The sequence below is a fragment of the Chiloscyllium punctatum genome, chromosome 39 (genome assembly GCF_047496795.1).
Source record: "Chiloscyllium punctatum isolate Juve2018m chromosome 39, sChiPun1.3, whole genome shotgun sequence".
In the NCBI taxonomy this organism is placed as follows: Eukaryota; Metazoa; Chordata; class Chondrichthyes; order Orectolobiformes; family Hemiscylliidae; genus Chiloscyllium; species Chiloscyllium punctatum.
Genome location: NC_092777.1, coordinates 62,602,788 through 62,622,178, shown reverse-complemented (window position 1 = coordinate 62,622,178; position 19,391 = coordinate 62,602,788). Strand labels below are relative to the sequence as shown.

Here is a 19,391-nt window from a genome sequence, read left to right as displayed (position 1 = left end):
TAGCTTTAGTGAGCAGAATTAAGGAGAATCCTAAAGCATTTTATTCTTCTATAAGAAGCAAGCAGGAACTAGAGAAAGGATTGGTCCACTAAAAGATAATGAAGGAAGGCTGTGTGCCGAACCTGAGAGAATGGGTGAGATTCTGAATGATTACTTTGCATCAGTGTTCACTGAGGAGAGGGACATGATGAATGTTGAGATTAGAGATAGAAGTTTGATTAGTCTGGATCACGTTGACATAAGTAGGGAAGGTGTGTTGGGTATGTTAGAGGTTATTAGGGTGGACAAATCCCCAGGATCGGATGGGATCTATCCCAGGTTGCTGAGGGAGGCAAGAGAGGAAATAGCTGGGGCCCTGATAGATATCTTTGTGACATCTTTAAATACAGGTGAGGTGCCGGAGGACCAGATGGTTGCTCATGTTGTCCCCCTGTACAAGAAGGGGAGTAGGGATATTCCGGATAACTATAGACCAGTGAGCCTGACGTCGGTGGTGGGAAAGTTGCTGAAGAAGGTACTGAGGGATAGGATCTATTTATATTTAGAAAAGAATGGGCTTATCAGTGATAAGCAACATGGTTTTGTGTGGGGGAGATCGTGCCTTACCAATTTAGTAGAGTTCTTCAAGGAAGTGACCAAATTGACAGATGAAGGAAGGGCTGTTGATGTCATTTACATGGACTTTAGTAAGGTGTTTGATAGGGTTCCCCATAGTAGACTAATGAAGAAAGTGAAGTCATACGGTGTGTAGGGTGTTCTAGGTGGATAAAGAACTGGTTGAGCAATAGGGGACAGAGAGTAGTAGTTGAAGGGAGTTTCTCGAAATGGAGAAAAGTAACCAGTGGTGTTCCACAGGGGGTCAGTGCTGGGGCCACTGTTGTTTATGATATACATAAATGATCTGGAAGAGGGCACTGTTGGTATGATCAGCAAATTTGCAGATAACACGAAGATTGGTGAAGTAGCAGAAAGCATAAGGGACTGCCAGAGAATACAGGAGGATATAGATAGACTGGACAGTTGGGTGGAAAAGTGGCAGATGGCTTTCAATCCAGACCAATGTGAGGTGATGCATTTAGGCAATTCTAATTCTCGAGCGAATTATACAATGAATGGAAGAGCCTTGGGAAAAGTTGATGGGCAGAGAGATCTGGGAGTGCAGGTCCATTGTACCCTGAAGGTTGCTGCACAGGTGGAAAGAGTGGTCAAGAAGGCATATAGTATGCTTGCCTTCATTGGTTGGGGTATTGAGTATAAGAGCTGGCAAGTCATGTTAAAATTGTACAAGACATTGTTTCGGCTGCATTTAGAATACGTGTACAGTTCTGGTCACCACATTACCAAAAGGATGTGGACACTTTGGAGGGGGTGCAGAGAAGGTTTACGAGGATGTTGCCTGGTATGGAGGGTGCTAGCTATGAAGAGAGGTTGAGTAGATTAGGTTTATTTTCACTAGAAAAAAGGATATTGAGGGGGCACCTGATTGAGGTTTACAAAATCATGAAGGGTATAGACAGGGTGGATAGAGACAAGCGTTTTCCCAGGGTAAAGGATTCAATAACAAGAGGTCATGCTTTCAAGGTGAGAGGTGGAAAGTTTAAGGGGGATACACGCAGCAAGTACTTCACACAGAGGGTGGTGGGCGTTTGGAACGCATTGCCAGCAGAGGTGGTAGAGGCAGGCACGGTAGATTCATTTAAGATGCGTCTGGACAGATGCAAGAGTAGGTGGGGAGCAGAGGGATACAGATGCTTAGGAATTGACCGACAGGTTTAGACAGTACATTTGGATCGGCTCAGGCTTGAAGGGCCAAAGGGCCTGTTCCTGGGCTGGAAATTTTCTTTGTTCTTTGTTCTACCTATCAACAGTGATAGCATTTTCAAAGTACCTCACTGACTGTGAAGGCTCTTCAACTGTTGAGAGGTCATTAACAACATTGTACAAATAGAGGGGTTTTTTCCCTTTCTGTGGGAACGGATACTCTTATACTCCCTAAGAGATTAGATTAGATTACTTACAGTGTGGAACAGGCCCTTCGGCCCAACAAGCCCACACCAACCCTCCGAAGAGCAATCCACCCAGACCCATTCCCCTACATCCAACACTACGGGCAATTTAGCATGGTCAATTCACCTAACCTGCACATTTTTGGACTGTGGGAGGAAACCGGAGCACCCGGAGGTATTTGGAATGAACCTGTAAGTAAATAGTGATGTCAGCAGTTTGAACAGCTGTCTGCATTTAGGAAAAGCACATTCTTTCTATGAACAGTCCATAGTCAACATGTTCTTGCTGTGTTATGCAGTCATAGTTTCGGTTTGATTCACAGAACTACGCAGTCCACAATGGTTTGAGATAAACTGAAGGATTTTCTATTTCTAGAATCAATTAGTCAGATCTCCAGATTCAATTCAAAAGAACATTTTACAATGCAAATAAATGTAATTTAGAGTCATAGAGATGTACAGCATGGAAACAGACCCTTCGGTCTAACCCATCCATGCCGACCAGATATCCCAACCCAATCTAGTCCCACCTGCCAGCACCCGGCCCATATCCCTCCAAACCCTTCCTATTCATATACCCATCCAAATGCCTCTTAAATGTTGCAACTGTGCCAGCCTCCACCACTTCTTCTGGCAGCTCATTCCATACCCATACCACCCTCTTTTATATCTTTCCCCTCTCACCCTAAACCTATGCCCTCTAGTTCTGGACTCCCCGACCCCAGGGAAAAGACTTTGTCTATCTACCCTATCCATGCCTCTCAATTTTGTAAACCTCTATAAGGTCCCCCCTCAGCCTCTGACTATCCAGGGAAAACAGCCCCAACCTGTTCAGCCTCTCCCTATAGCTCAAATCCTCCAACACTGGCAACATCCTTGTAAATCCTTTATGAACCCTTTCAAGTTTCAGATAGGAAGGAGACCAGAATTGCATGCAATATTCCAACAGTGGCCTAACCAATGTCCTGTACAGCTGCAACATGACCTCCAACACCTGTACTCAATATTCTGACCAATAAAGGAAAGCATACCAAATGCCTTCTTCACTATCCTATCTACCTGAGACTCCACTTTCAAGGAGCGATGAACCTGCACTCCAAGGTCTCTTTGTTCAGCCACACCCCCATTAAATGTATAAGTCCTGCTAAGATTTGCTTTCCCAAAACGCAGCACCTCGCATTTATCTGAATTAAACTCCATCTGCCACTTCTCAGCCCCATTGGCCCACCTTCATTAAAAAATCAGGAGGTGATGACTAATAATATCAACAACAGCTCCTTGTCCCAAGTGCTTACTCACTCTTTGTTCTTCTCTGCCTGGTTTATTTGTCTTTCCTTTACCCACTCCCATGGCTTCGCACTGATCTCCCTTCATCCTTGCTTCACCCAGCACATCCTTTCCTGATCACTTCTGACCTACACACGTTATATTATTTTCAGATAATCCTATGCTGGTCATTAGGAGCATGTGGCAACAAATTTCCAAATAACCAACACACAAATCGGAATCTCACTTGGAAGGTGATGTGCTGTGTGCAGCAGGGACCCCTTGTCTCTGCTCTGGGAATCAGACAGCTTTTGGGACATGCAGGAAGCAGCTGCCAGCTCAATACCTGGTCCGATAGGGACTCAGAACCAATTCAGGGCTTCTAAAAGTGTAAAGTATGTTATTCCTCAGCAGTGAAATAACTTTGTTTTGGTGAGTGCAATCTTATTGTAAAAGTATGGAATAGTACAGCCAAAGAAGATGTCATGTTTGCTCGAGAAGGGTCTTGCTAGTTCTCATACCAAAGCAGGTGTCAAAACACTGAACGGGCAGACAGGCCATTTGCGTGATTACTGTCCCTGAACTCCACTCAGCCCATCATGCTTATACTGTCTCGATGAAAGAGCAGTCTTATCAGTTCCACTGTCTTGTTCTTTCTTGTAATTCTGCAACACTCGCCACTCACGATGGAGAGGATATTATTAGGACTGCTCAACTGTCCATTTTAGGCGCACTCCCAACTGGAATTATTCACTGTGTTAAAAAGGTTTCTGATCTCATCTCAAAATCAATGAAAGTCGAGATTAAAGCATGTGTTTGGATCAATTGCATTCCATGCACCTATTGGACAGGGAACTGTGGCAACTCAACAATGTTTGGAACCAAGACAAACAGCACAATTAACTTCAACAGTTTTGCATTAAATTCACCAAATTAAATAAGCAAACACTATATAGTGTTACCTTTAGATAGGGGTACGGTGTCATGATCCACATCCTCCTCCCCGGTACTGGACGATGTGACACTACTAGAGCTCACATAGTAAGGTTCAGCTGCAATTGGACATCAGACACCATCAATAATACCACTCTGAATAAGCCTACTACTGACAAATCAACTTGAGTCTCAAAGCAAGCACCCAATTCTTCCACTCGAATTTTGTGACTGACCTAAAAAGTCTGGACACTTCAGCAGAGTGTTCCGAGGCGTAGCCGGAGATTTGTGGAGATGTGTGGTGTCCGAGGTGAAGTCCTGACTGCGTGTGTTCAAGGACCTGAACAGCGTTGAGGAAGCCCGCAACTTGTTGGTGTCCCCATAGACAGAAGCTGCTCTTTCCATAAGGCAGGGGATGTCATGCCTGGTGATGGGAAGCAGAGATACACAGTGAAGGCTATTCCAAAGTGATTGATTCCACAGGAAACTTTCCCACTACAAGGAAAATACAGTTCAATCCAATATAGACACCAGCCACCTCTCTCCTCATGTGTTCAACCTGCCTTGGTGCCTGCCTCAGATGAAAGCACATTCTCATATTATTCTTTAAATCCGATTTTCAAACATTCTTATGTCAATCTCTGTCTGCAATTCTCTTGCTCCCAAAAATGCAACTCGTATCTTTACATCCTGCATGAGCCCCTTTCCACCATGTGACTGAAGAAAAGTACACATTCTCCAAGTTCCACATCTTGCTGGGTCCTGCACCCTCCCACTTCACTCCCACTTTGTAACTTCTGATGTCTGTTCCCTCCATTCTGGGATTGGATTTAGATTAGATACAGTTTTTCTGCCCATGATGTGGGAGTAGATTAGATTAGATTAGATTACTTACAGTGTGGAAACAGGCCCTTCGGCCCAACAAGTACACACCGCCCCGCCGAAGCGTAACCCACCCATACGCCTACATCTACATTTACCCCTTGCCTAACACTATGGGCAATTTAGCATGGCTAATTCACCTGGCCTGCACATCTTTGGACTGTGGGGGGAAACCGGAGCACCCGGAGGAAACCCACGCAGACACGGGGAGAACGTGCAAACTCCACACAGTCAGTCGCCTGAGGCGGGAATTGAACCCGGGTCTCAGGCGCTGTGAGGCAGCAGTGCTAACCACTGTGCCACCGTGCCGAACTGAATAATGCTCCTGTTCTCAATGAAATCTCTGACAGATTTTAACAATGTCCTCTTTCAGTGTGTAATAGTGCCTTAAGTGCCCTAACCTTCCTATCACAGCATCCAAATCCAATTCAAACTTCCCCCAATGGGTTTCTCTGCATTACTCGGTCTGCAGGATTATTCCAAGGATTCAATGTTTGGAATAAATCATTCCTTCCCAATATCTATTTTCAATTCACTCTGGATTCCAAGTGAGAAAGGATATTTTCCTCTGGGTAGTAGGTTGAGAACCAACTTTGAAACAATTGGGCGGCACGGTGGCACAGTGGTTAGCACTGCTGCCTCACAGCACCAGAGACCCGGGTTCAATTCCCGCCTCAGGCGACTGACTGTATGGAGTTTGCACGTTCTCCCCGTGTCTGCGTGGGTTTCCTCCGGGTGCTCCGGTTTCCTCCCACAGTCCAAAGATGTGCAGGTCAGGTGCATTGGCCATGCTAAATTGCCCGTAGTGTTAGGTAAGGGGTAGATGTAGGGGTATGGGTGGGTTGCGCTTCGGCGGGGCGGTGTGGACTTGTTGGGCCGAAGGGCCTGTTTCCACACTGTAAGTAATCTAATCTAAAAAAAACCGGGGAGAAAGCGAGGAGGGATTGTGTCACTTTGAGGTCTTCTACTAAAAAGGAAAGTCAAGTTAAAAAAAAAATTATGCGGCTAGTTGCTACGATGTGGAACACAGCCCCCGAGATTGTGGTGCTGATTGGGCGTGTTTTTGATGAGAACTAATCTTCAGGGTTATTGGGAGGAAGCAGCACTCTGAGTAAAAATTTGACAGCTCTTTCCCAGAGGCGGTTCAGGGGTCAATGACCTATTTCGGGCTATGCTTTAGCAATCTCCAACTCCTGTAAACTCCAATGCTTCCTGGCTTACTCCAGGCTAAGGTCCTGCATGATAAAGGAAACATGCTGCTGGGAAAAGCTCACCAGGTACAAGCTGAATTCTTCTTCCCTGGTCCAGGAAGCTGCATGGCTTTCCACAGGAACTCCATCCAGATGGTCCGCAGGTCCGACCTTCCTGCAGCCTAGCACAGGAAACAAGGAGGGCACATTCAACAAGATGTGGAAGAAATGGGCCTGTTGGAGTTTCTTAATTCCTGTAACAAAGCACTGGAATTGAACGTGAGGACTGAGCAGAGTAAATCCAGAACAAAGCTGACCACTCAGGTCCATAGACTGATCTCACATTGAAAGCACAGAACCCAATCAGGAGAGGGTCCGTTGCACTGTTTAGACTCTGCATGAGATTCTTCTCAACCTTCGTCATCCCACCTCTTCAACCCTTTTCTCCCTCATGAGTTTATCCAGCTTCCCTTCAAATTCACCACCTCAAGACCTCTCTTCAACATTGGTGAGAATGTTGAATCTCCTGGTAAAGAATTTTGTCCTGAACTCCTGATTTTATTGTTTTTATTTATTCATTCACAGGATGAGCGCATCACTGGCTAGGTAGCATTTATTGCCCATCCCTAATAGGCCAGAGGGCAGTTAAGAGTCACCCGCTTTGCTGTGGGTCTGGAGTCACATGTACGGCACACCTTCCCTAAAGGACATTATTGAACCAGATGGGTTTTTCCAACAATCAACAATGGATTCATGGTCAACGTTAGATTGGTAAACCCAAATATTTTTTGGATTCATTGGATTAGTGACCATCTGATATTGACGATCAATTTCGGTCTCTTCTATAAGTGGAAACTCTTCATTATATCAATCAAATCCCTCGAGAGTCTCAAACATCTCATTCGCGCTATCCTAAGTTTTCACTTTTGCACAGAAAAGAATGCCAGCTTGTTAAATCTTTCCTGATAATTATCATCAGTATTAGGACCGTTTATCACTTGTTTATGATATAAACATGGCCCAGTTTGGTTGATCTTCTACACGGTGACTCGGGCCTGACTTAAACTGCTAAAAGCACCTTTCGCTCCTCAAAAACCAAAGACCAGGACTTGGCAGGTTTTAAGTCTTGTCAATATTAAGTTAACTGGTCTTAGCTCAGGTAGGTGAACTCCCACACAGATTTAGCCGACACATCTCTGAGTCAGCGATAAGTAAAATCAGCCATCAGCAAAAGGAACGGATTAAGCCATCCCAATACTTTGAAAGTTTGCTTACAACTAAAGCTGAATTGTAACAAGTGAGGAAGTGAGTGGAAAACTTTTACATACACTTAGCAACAACAATGACCTGAATTTCTTTGGTGCCTCTAACATAGCAAAACGTCTCAGAATTAGAAACAAATGAGCAAGCTGCCTAGGCAGATGTGACCTGGAAGAGACAGGTTTTAAGGAGTGTCTTAAAAGGAGGAGAAGGAGATTGAGAGGTTTAGGGAGGAAATTCTCGAGCTTCGGGCTTTGGCAACTGAAAACACGGCTGCTCGTGGTGGAGGGATTAAAACCAGGAATGTTCAAGATGCCGGAATTGGAGGAGTACAGGGATCTCTGGCAGTTGTCGTTTGAAGCAATTATAGAGACCGGGGAGTGATTTGTAAACAAACTCAAGCAGTCTCAGAAAAACTCCTTTCAAACAATCACCATCTCCTTAGTGATATGTTTTTAAAGATCAGGCATCCAGCTTAAAGGATTTGAATTATTCCTATATTCCTAGGTACATAAATAGCTTGGTGTAAACCAAAGCACAGTTTGCCTCAGCATCCTGATGACTCACGAACACCTTTGAGTTATGGAAAAGGAAAAAAAAAATGGCATGTGAGAAAGGGTTTTGGATTAGGGGAAGGCAGATTTTATTAAAATAAGGCCGAATCTTACCAAGGTATGTCGGGTACAGCTACCTGGGAGTATATCCACAGCAGGACATTAGGGTGGGCTTCAAATGGAAATGGGGGAGTATAAGGCCTAATGTCTTCCCTTCAGGGTGAAATGTAGGAACAAGAAGCCCAGAAAGGTCTGGCAGTCTCAGAATATTCCGGACTGGATGAGGAGGAAAATAATTTTTTAACAGGTCCAAAGGAAGCAAATCAATGGACACCCTACTGGAGGATAGAAAATGCTGTGCTCAAGCAGTGCCTCAGAAAGTAATTTGGAGAACATGAGAAACCCTAGAGGGTAAGATGAGGGAAAATCCCAAACTGGTGTATTAAAGAGAAGAGAAAAACCTCAGAAAAAGAGTAGGGACCAAGAAAGTGATCAGGGTTTGGAGTCGGAGGATGTTGGCAGGGTGGTAAATGATTACTTCACATTAATCTTCACTCTGGAGATGTTGGTACAGAGTTCAGGAAGAGGGACTGAGAGAGTCTGGAGTAGATTGACAGAGGAGCGAGGAGGTATTGGGGTTTTGGCAGGTTTAAAAATGAACAAATCTTAGGTCTGAATGGGTTGTACCCCAGGTCCAAGTGGGAGATGAGGGAGGAAATTACAGGGGAATCTGACCCAAATCTGGAATTCCTCGCTGGCCACAGGGGAGGTGCCAGAGGACTGGAGGATGGCTAGTGTGGTTCTACTTTACAAGAGTGTGGTAGAGATAAACTAAGGAAGGACAGACCAGTGAGTCTCACACCAGTGGTGGGAAACATTCTGAAGGAGGGAATGAACCTCCACTTGGAGAGACTGGGGTGAGAAAGGGATAAAGTAGGAAAAGCAGGGATAGTCAGCATGGCTTTATTGGAAGGAGGTCAGGAGGTAGGTGGATTAATCAGATGGGCAGGCCAGTGGCAGAAGGAATTGAAGCCTGAGAAGCGTGAGGTGATGCACATTGGAAGAAGTAACAGGACGAGGGAGAACTCGATAAATGGCAGGACATTAGGAAGCTCAGAGGGTTCCTGAAGGTGGCAGGACAGGTCAATAGAAAGTTAAGGCAGCACACAGGACATGGGGTGCGAGTCAGACCAGCGAGAGTGTAGAGAGGAGCAAGTGAGAGTGTAGAGGAAAGAGCCTGTTTGGGGGAAGCAGGGGCAGAGTATTGACTGGGGGCCGGGAGCTTGTTTCATTCCCGGAGTGTTAATGTCGACAGGGAACATATTTCAACATCCACAGGATATTCCACTGGAGTGCTCTGGCTCAATGTTCAGTCAGCGTCAGGCAGCTTCAGCGATTTAAATGGGTCATACAGCAGTTTACAATCACAAAATCCCTATAATGCAGAAAGAGGCCATTTGGCCCATTGAGTGTGCACTGACCCTCTGGAGCATTCCACCCAGACCCATAACCCTGCATTTCCCACGGCCAGTCCACCCTAACCTGCACATCTTTGGATTGTAGGAGGAACCTGGAGCACTCAGAGGAAACCCAGGCAGACATGGGGAGAATGTGCAAACTCCACACAGACAGAGACCTGAGGCTGGAATTGAACCTGGGACCCTGGCACCATGAGACAGCAATGCTAACCACTGAGCCACCGTGCTGCCATGCTGCAATCGTAAAAACGGAAATTGCTGGAGAAACTCAGCAAGTCTGGCAGCTTCTGTGGAGAGAAACAAAACGAATGTTTCAGTTAGCAGTCACTGCTGCTTCAGAGCTCACATTTTGAGGAGCTCTCACATACCTGAGGAGTTGCTAAATATCATCACGATACAGCAGGCTCAGAGATTTATTAACCCTGCCAGGTGAATTCATGGCCTTACACAGACTTACCAGCAATTTCCTCTTCCCGTTTTTCATAACTATTTCAAAGGGATACTCGCGGTTGGTGGCTTTGAGTTCTCTCACAGACTGAACCTGTTGTGGCATAAGTTCTGTGATTAGTAGATACAATCTGTTAAAACTATATTTATTTGCATTTTTTTCTTCCTTCGCCTGATGCCTGGGCTCCTGCTGCAATACAATCCCATGAGAATGATTACTGGCAGATTCTTCACTAATGTTTTTATGTGCACTATCCAGACAACATGTTTCGTGATGGATGTTAAGTGAACTAGCCTACAGTTAATATAGTTGATTCAACTGATCAAAAAACTCTTCAGACCAGCAGGTACCGATGAATCACCTCACTGTCAGGGTACATAATTCTTTATATAATCTACAGAGGGGCACTCTGCTCTGAGTGCCACTGCAGAGACCTGAGCTCATGCTCCCAGCAGCCCTCATTCTAAAGGTATCTCTTTGCTGTTTGTGGATTTGGCTGTGCACAAATTGGCTGCAACTTTCCTACATGATATATGTGACTACACTTCATTAATTGTGTGTGAAGATCTAAGACATTGAACAGAGGATTTTTGAAGACAGGTTTTAAGACTTTCAACTGTTGGAACTCTTGTAGGTTTGACCGAGACATGGTAAACTGCTTAAAGAACACAAAGGTACCGCAAGGTGGAGGTGAGAGAACCATTAAATCTCCCTCAGGATGTGAAAAGGTAGAGTTCATACAATGCAGACTCATTAACTTAGTACAGTCTCAGAAAGACGTTAACAAAAGGAAAACTCCAGGACATTGACAGCATGACTGGCACAAACAAACTCACCCAAACAGAACATTTTGGAAATACAAACTGGAACCACTTTTCCGGAGAGTTTTCTGTGAACTTTTGGATATTAATAGCAAGGGAAGCTATTATCTCCACTGCTCTTCCTCTCGGAGAAATGGATTTGGTTCCCATGGAAGTAAGCACAGAGAGGACGCTTCAGGGAGTCACAGATAACTCCAACATTCACCACTGCTGAAAGCACCCAAGAAAGCTGCCAAACAGTAATCATGGCCTCAAGTTGAAACCTGACACCTCAAAACACAGAAAAGGTATACAGTTTGGAGTCCTTTTGGTGTCTTCTTTTGTATTGCCACTATCCCCTTCAAACTTGGTATATGCATATGTCTGTGTCTCTGTGAGTGCATGTGTATGTATGTGTGTGTGAGTTTGAGTGCATATGTCGGTGTGCATGTGTGTGTATTGGGGGGTAGGAGTGGGGAGGATAGTATTTGTATTTTGTATTTGTTAATTTGTGCATGAGTGTTTGTGTGTATTCATTTGTGTTTGTCTGTGTGTGTTTGTGTATATCATTTATGATAACGTGTGAGTGTGCTCGTGTGTATCAGTGTTTGTGTGTATGTTCATGAGTATCTGTGTATCTGTGTGAGTGTGTGCGTATTTGTTTACGTGTGTGCATTTGTCTGTGTGTATTTGTTTGTGATAGTGTATGTTTGTTTGTGTGCATGTCTATGTGTTTGTGTATGATTGTGTACATGTGTGTGTGTGTGTGTTCGTCCGTCCGAGGGAAGGACAGACCAGTGAGTCTCACACCAGTGGTGGGAAACATTCTGAAGGAGGGAATGAACCTCCACTTGGAGAAACTGGGTTTATGTGAGTGAGTGAGTGAGTGTGCGAAAGTGTGAGTGTGCGAGTGTGCGTATGAGTGTGTCTGTGCGTGTGTGTTTTGTGTGCATGTGAGAATGTGTGTATGTTTCTGCGTGCAAAGCCCAAGTGACTGCAGAGGCCATATGCTTGACATCTTATTATTTTTTGGGGTGTGACAGATAATAGACTTACTCTTCCTTTAACTCAAGAAAACCTTGTGACTGGCTAATTTGTTACAGTAAAAAATAGTTAAATATATTTTGTTTGGCTTGAAGAATTGCCTTGCATCAAAAGTAACTTCAAACTTTGTGTTCTTGATGATCTTACATCATTCCTCTGGTCACCAGTCTGCCACTAGAAGCCAAATCTTTCTGTCTGTGCTATCAATCCCCTCTTCATTTTGGAAAGTTCTATTAAGTCTCTGTTCAATTTTCTGTGATCCAAGGAGAACAGTTCCATCTTCACCAGTCTCCATCTAACTGAGTCCCTCATGATAATCTTCTTTTGACATCTTCTTGAAACTCTCAAAGATTTTGACAACTTTCTAAACATTGAAGTCCAGACTGGAGACAATATGCTAGTTGATCACCAGTGACTTTTGAGGATTCAGTATAGCTTCCTTGTTTTTGTACATTGCCCTTTTATAAAGTTTAAGGTCCTTTAATGTATTAAGGTCCTTAAGGTATTTTTGATATTAATGTATTTTTAAACAGGTTCACCAACTTATCCTGTGACCTTCTAATATTTGGAAAAGTCTCTTGTGCTTGAGTCCACTTTTTAATCACTGTCCTTATTTTTACTTTCTCTTCATTAACCTGCTGAATCCCTTGATCAATTTTCAGATTGTAGTTTCACTATAATCTCTACCTATGTCTAATATCTGTAACCCTTCTCCCTGTGAAATGAATAATACCCTTCTGTGAATCATAAACTAAAATATTCACATTTACACAGTTCAGTACATCATTTAATCCCAGTAACAGAGACACAATTATATTGTGAAGTGATCCTCAAATGAATATTCCTAAGAACAGCCTGAATTGCTTCAATTTCCTGCATCGAGTGCTGAGTTTATTTAACTCTGTTCTTCTCATACAGTCAGTAACAATTTGTTCAATGTTAAATTTTAAAAGTATGCTCCAGACAGGACACAGTCAGGATGCTTGGGAAATATGGTCACATGTCTCCATTGTCTTAAAGTAAATAGATTGGAAAGAAACAAGATATTTATGGTGGGTGAGTGTAGGATAAGGAGCATAATCTTAAAATTAGAGTCTAGCCATTCATGAGAATGCAGAAAAAAAATTGTTGAAGAGTGGAAACTGAATCCTACCAAAAAAAACCAACAGATACTAGCTGAGTCAACATTTTAAAACCAGAGATTAAACAAGCTAAACAAGACTTTACAATGATATGAAACTAAGGTTGGTGCATTAAGCTACAATACAGACTAATCATGATTCTATTGAATGACAGTGCAGAATTGAGAAGTCAGGTGAATTCTGTCACTCTCCCAACCTCTACAAACCTTGTGACTTTAAAGAGTATGACCAACCTGAGTAACAAATACAACACAAAATCGACAAAAAGCAAAGGCAAAAGATCCTTCAGTGATTTTTGTCCTTTTCTGAGTTTACATGTCTATGAGTCATTCAGTGACTGGCAGGTGAGCTGTAGATCAGCTCTTTGGGTGTCAGTCTTTCTGCTTGAATCATTTGTGAAATCGCCTCAGGGTGGCTTACTGTCTGAATTTCCCACACTTTGTGCCAGTGGCAAGCCTCTTTTCTAATGCACTTTCCCACAATAATCGTGTCATCAAAAACAGCTCTTCCCGTTCTCTCGACAAAATATAAAAACATTGTATTCCAATAGAGTCATAGAGTCAGAGAGATGTACAGCACGGAAACAGACCCTTCGGTCCAACCCGTCCATGCCGACCAGATATCCCAACCCGATCTTGTCCTGCCTGCCAGCACCTGGCCCATATCCCTCCAAACACTTCCTATTCATATACCCATCCAAATGCCTTTTAAATGTTGCAATTGTACCAGCCTCCACCAGCTCATTCCATACACACACCACCCTCTGTGTGAAAAAGTTGCCCCTTAGGTCACTTTTATACTTTTGCCCACTGATCTTAAACCTATGCCCTCCAGTTCTGGACTCCCCCACCCCAGGGAAAAGTCTGAGTCTATTTATCCTATCCATGCCCCTTTTCATTTTATAAACCTCGATAAGGTCACCCCTCAGCCTCCGATGCTCCAGGGAAAACAGCCCCAGCCTGTTCAGCCTCACCGTATAGCTCAAATGCTCCAACCCTGGCAACATCCTTGTAAATTTTTTTAGAACCCCTTCAAGTTTCTCAATATTTTTCCGATAGGAAGGAGACCAGAATTGCATGCAATATTCCAAAAGTGGCCTAACCAATGTCCTATACAGCTGCAACATGACCTCCCAACTCCTGTACTCAGTACTCTGACCAATAAAGGAAAGCATACCTAACACATTCTTCACTATCCTATCTACCTGCGACTCCACTTTCAAGGAGCTATAAACCTGCACTCCAAGATCGCTTTGTTCAGCAACACGCCCTGGGACCTTAACATTAAGTGAATACGTCCTGCGAAGACTTGCTTTCCCAAAATGCAGCACCTCGTATTTATCTGAATTAAACTCCATCTGCCATTTCTCAGCCCATTGGCCCATCTGATCAAGATCCTGTTGTAATCTGAGGTAACCCTTTTCACTGTCCACTACACCTCCAATTTTGGTGTCATCTGCAAACTTACTAACTGTACCTCTTAAGCTCGCATCCAAATCATTTATGTAAATGACAAAAGGTAGAGGACCCAGCACCGATCCTTGTGGCACTCCACTGGTCACAGGCCCCCAGTCTGAAAACAACCCTCTACCACCACCCTCTGTCTTCTACCTTTGAGCCAGTTCTGTATCCAAATGGCTAGTTCTTCCTGGATTCCATGAGATCTAACCTTGCTAACCAGTCTCCCATGGGGAACCTTGTCAAACACCTTGTTGAAGTTCATATAGATCACATCTACTACTCTGCCCTCATCAATCCTCTTTGTTACTTCTTCAAAAAACTCAATCAAGTTTGTGAGATATGACTTCCTACGCACAAAGCCATGTTTACTATCTCTAATCAGTTTTTGCCTTTCCAAATACATGTACATCCTGTCCCTCAGGATTCTCTCCAACAACTTGTCCACCACCGACATCAGGCTCACTGGTCTATAGTTCCCTGGCTTGTCCTTACCACCCTTCTTAAACAGTGGCACCATGTTAGCCAACCTCCAGACTTCCGGCACCTCACCTGTGACTATCAATGATACAAATATCTCAGCAAGGAGCCCAGCAATCACTTCTCTAGCTTCCCACAGAGTTCTCGGGTACACCTGATCAGGTCCTGGGAATTTATCCACTTTTATGCGTTTCACGACATCAGCACTTCCTCCTCTGTAAAATGGACATTTTGCAAGATGTCACCATCTATTTCCCTACAGCCTATATCTTCCATGTCCTTTTCCACAGTAACTACTGATGCAAAATATTCATTTAATATCTCCCCCATTTTCTGTGGCTCCACACAAAGGCCGCCTTGCTGATCTTTGACAGACCCTGTTCTCTCCCTAGTTACCCTTTTGTCCTTAATGTATTTGCACATACCCTTTGGATTCTCCTTAATTCTATTTGCCAAAGCTATCTCATGTCCCCGTTTTGCCCTCCTGATTTCCCTCTTAGTATAGATCTATTGCCTTTATACTCTAAGGATTCACTCGATCTATCCTGTCTATACCTGACATATGCTTCCTTCTTTTTCTTAACCAAACCTTAAATTTCTGTAGACATCCAGCATTCCCTATACCTGCTAGCGTTCCCTTTCACCCTAACAGGAATATACTTTCTCTGGATTCTCGTTATCTCATTTCTGAAGACTTCCCATTTTCCAGCCATCCATTTATCTGCAAACATTTGCCCCATCAGCTTTTGAAAGTTCTTGCCTAATACCATCAAAATTGGCCTTTCTCTCATTTAGAATTCCAACTTTTAGATCTGGTTTATCCTTTTTCCCCCAAAGTGCTCCCCCACTGACACCTCAGTCACCTGCCTTGCCTTAATTCCCAACAGTAGGTCAAGTTTTGCACCTTCTCTAGTGGGTACATCCACATACTGAATCAGAAAATTTTCTTGTACACACTTAACAAATTCCTCTCCATCTAAATCCTTAACACTATGGCAGTCCCAGTCAATGTTTGGAAAGTTAAAATCCCCTACCATAACCACCCTATTATTCTTACAGATAACTGAGATCTCCTTACAAATTTGTTTCTCAATTTCCCTCTGAATATTAGGGGATCTATAATACAATCCCAATAAGGTGATCACCCCTTTCTTATGTATCAGTTCTACCCAAATAATTTCCCTGGATGTATTTCCAGGAATATCCTCCTCAGTACAGCTGTACTGCTATCCCTGATCAAAAACACCACTTCCCCTCCTGTCTTGCCTCCCTTTCTATCCTTCTTGTATCCTGGAACGTTAAGCTGCCAGTCCTGTCCATCCCTGAGCCATGTTTCTGTAATTGCTATGATATCCCAGTCCCATGTTCCTAACCATGCCCTGAGTTCATCTGCCTTCCCTGTTAGACCTCTTGCATTGAAATAAATGCAGTTTAATTTATCAGTCCTACCTTGTTCTCTGCTTTGCCCCTACCTGCCCTGTCCATTTGACTCTCTCAACTGTATAGTTTAGATAAATGTGAGGTGCTGTATTTTGGAAAGGCAAATCAGGACAAAACTTATCTGCTTAACGGTAAGGTCCTGCGGAGTGTTGCTGAACAAAAAGACCTTGGAGTGCAGGCTCATAGCTCCTTGAAAGTGAACTCACAGGTAGATAGGATAGTGAAGAAGGTGTTTACGATGCTTTCCTTTATTGGTCAGAGTATTGACTACAGGAGTTGGGAGGTCATGTTGAGGCTGTACAGGATATTGGTTAGGTCACTTTTGGTATACATATTGTGCGCAATTCTGGTCTCCCTCCAATAGGAAGATGTTGTGAAACTTGAAAGGGTTCAGAAAAGATTTACAAGGATGTTGCCAGTGTTGGAGGTTTTGAGCTATGAGGAGAAACTGAATAGGTTGGAGTTATTTTCCCTGGAGTGTTGGAGGCTGAGGGGTGACTCATACAGGTTTATAAAATCATGAGGGGCATAGATAGGGTAAATAGACAAGGTATTTTCCTTGGGGTGGGGGAGTCCAAAACTAGACGGTATAGATTTTGGGTGAGAGGGGAAAAATTTAAAAGGGTCCTAAAGGTCAACATTTTCACGCAGAGGGTGGTGCGTGTATCGAATAAGCAGCCAGAGGAAGTGGTGGAGCCTGGTACAATTACAACATTTAAAGGTGTCTGGATGGGTACGTGAGTAGGAAGGTTTGGAGGGATATGGGCCAAGTGCTGACAAATAGGACTAGATTTATTTAGGATATCTGGTCAGCATGGACGAGTTGACCGAAGGGTCTGTTTTTCTGCTGTACATTTCTATGACTCTATAACCTGTTTCATGTCCTCAGGATGTCCCAGAATATTTCACAGCTAATTAAGTATTTTGATATATACTCAATAGTATAATGTAGGAAATGTAGCAGTTAATTTATACACAGCAAATATTTAAAAGGAAATGATAGTTAGCACAATGTCTCAGAAATGTAAGTGTACAAATAGGTCCTTGGTTTTAGTGTGGTCTGTTACAGGGAACCTTGGCATTGAGCATGTTTAACACTTCCAGTTTTGTGATGTCTAAATAATTTTGCACAGGAAGATAATTGTATGGTTTATAAAACTGAGGAAGATGTTCGAAGCTGTGGTTCACTGTAATGTGGAAGTGCAGAGAGTTCCGCATTGAAGACTTCCCCTCATGAAACCCAACCCATTGTGTTCTAGTGAAATGCTGCTCACGTCCCACTGCAGTCCGTACGATACCAGTATTCTGACCATTCTAACGGGAGGTGGGCTCTCCCAAAACACGGAAAGTAGCAACAAGAAAAAATGCTTCCCACATTCCATTTGATGGCAGAATAGGTTGAGGCACTGACTCACTGTGATACACAACAAGACATTTCATGGCTATGCTTCCCAACCCTTTCCCAGTGAGACTCCAAAGAGAGGTTGAAATTCATTGTGAGTCCTCAGTGAGAGCGGAGAGAGTGAGTAGGGAGGGGGGGCGGTGGGGGGAGTTGTGAGAGTGGGGGGTAATTGTTCGAGTTGCAGGGGATGTTAAACTGGGGAGCTGTTGGAGGGTTGTTAGGGGTTTTTTTTGGGAGGTATTAGAGGCGGGTTTATTGGGGGGAATTTGGGGGGGTTGTTAGAAGGGTGTTTGTTTGGAGATATTGGGGGGGCTTGTTGGGGGTTTTTTAGAGGGGGGATTTGTTGGGGGGGATGTCAGAGGGGGGTTGTTAGAGTGGGGGTTTGTTAGAGGGGTGTTTGTGGGCTGTTTAGGAGGTGATTATTGGGGGGGTTTAGAGGGGGGGATTGTGAGGATGGGGTTTTGTTAGCGTGAGGGCTATTACAGTGTGGGGGGAGGGGGAGAGAGAGCTGTTAGAGAGGAATGGAGCTCCATGGGGGGTCACAGTTACCACAGAGTTTGTGACTCACTTTGCTCCCAACCCTCTCCTGTAGACCAGCCCTCCACCTCCACCCCCACCCTCCCCTCAGGGTCCTGTCTCCCTGGTGCCCCCACCGGGGGGTTCCCAACCCTGCCCCCTGCTGAGTCAGGCCATGGGTTGGGATGTGGGTGGGGGAGCAGGGGCATTGGCCTGGAGCATGGTGCCCCCACTTTGCTGGGATTGCCAACTCCCCCAGAGATGGCCAGTGCTTTACCTGAAACCCCAAGCTGTACCGAATGGCAGAAATCAGTTTAACCAGGGCTCACCGTGTGGATGTAGTATTGACCCCGTAGATGACACTGTAAGAAAGAAAACGAGAACGTTATTCAGGAGCAACACTGAGCCAAGGAACGATGCCAGATCAGTTAAGGAGGTGAGTGTGCTTTTTAAAGCTGTATACTCACTGCTTCACAATCCTTTTCAGTGTAGAAAAACAAGGTGGTATTCTGGAGCCTAAACCAGTATTTTGACCAAGCAAACTTCTACAAAGGGGGGAAAAAAAGCGAATTACTCTTTTGGAAGACCAGACTCCTTCTATTTTCTTATACCTTATTTAAAAATGAACCTCCAAACACCACCCCACCAGTCAAAAAAAAACATTAAATATCAATAAAACAGCTTACCATCTTATCTTTTCGCTTTTTCAAATATCCTTCAAAAATCAGGTCTTTAACATTCTCGTCAGAAGCCATCCTAATGAATTTTTAGGGTTTGTTTCTGGCTGACAAATTTCCCCTGATTGCTGAGACTGTGACCGGGAGTTGCTGCTCTCCACAAACCCTTCTGCAGTTTCTCACAAAGGATTAGCTATTTTTGCGTGTGTGTGACCTAGTACAGGTGTATAGGTGATTGCACCTCCCCCCGAAAACTTGACAATCAAGGTTTCACTTGCCAAAATACTTCCTTGTCCTCTGCCACAGGAGCAGTTTCAATAACCACTTAACCCTTTGCGAGTAAAATCTGAGAGCTGCACACTTTCAAAAATACAACGTTCAGTTCTGGCATTTTGAGAGAGATCCTGGGTCAACGC

General features: G+C 44.0%; 1 protein-coding gene across 2 annotated transcripts in view; it reads right to left on the bottom strand.

Annotated features, from left to right (window-relative positions):
- Positions 1-19,157, bottom strand: part of LOC140464143 (uncharacterized) — a 28,042-nt gene extending 8,885 nt beyond the window's left edge. Inside the window, exons 1-7 of one of the 2 annotated variants that reach the window (XM_072558912.1) lie at positions 18,985-19,157; positions 18,766-18,843; positions 18,628-18,660; positions 10,027-10,110; positions 6,362-6,459; positions 4,442-4,629; positions 4,235-4,324 (exon numbers count right to left, since the gene is read on the bottom strand). In XM_072558912.1, coding sequence (XP_072415013.1) covers positions 4,235-4,324; positions 4,442-4,629; positions 6,362-6,459; positions 10,027-10,110; positions 18,628-18,660; positions 18,766-18,843; positions 18,985-19,053 — 640 coding nt within the window. In that variant the 5' untranslated portion in view covers positions 19,054-19,157. The remainder of the gene's footprint in view (positions 1-4,234; positions 4,325-4,441; positions 4,630-6,361; positions 6,460-10,026; positions 10,111-18,627; positions 18,661-18,765; positions 18,844-18,984) is intronic. The other variant, XM_072558913.1, reaches the window with a different exon arrangement.
- Between the last annotated feature and the right edge of the window lie 234 nt (positions 19,158-19,391).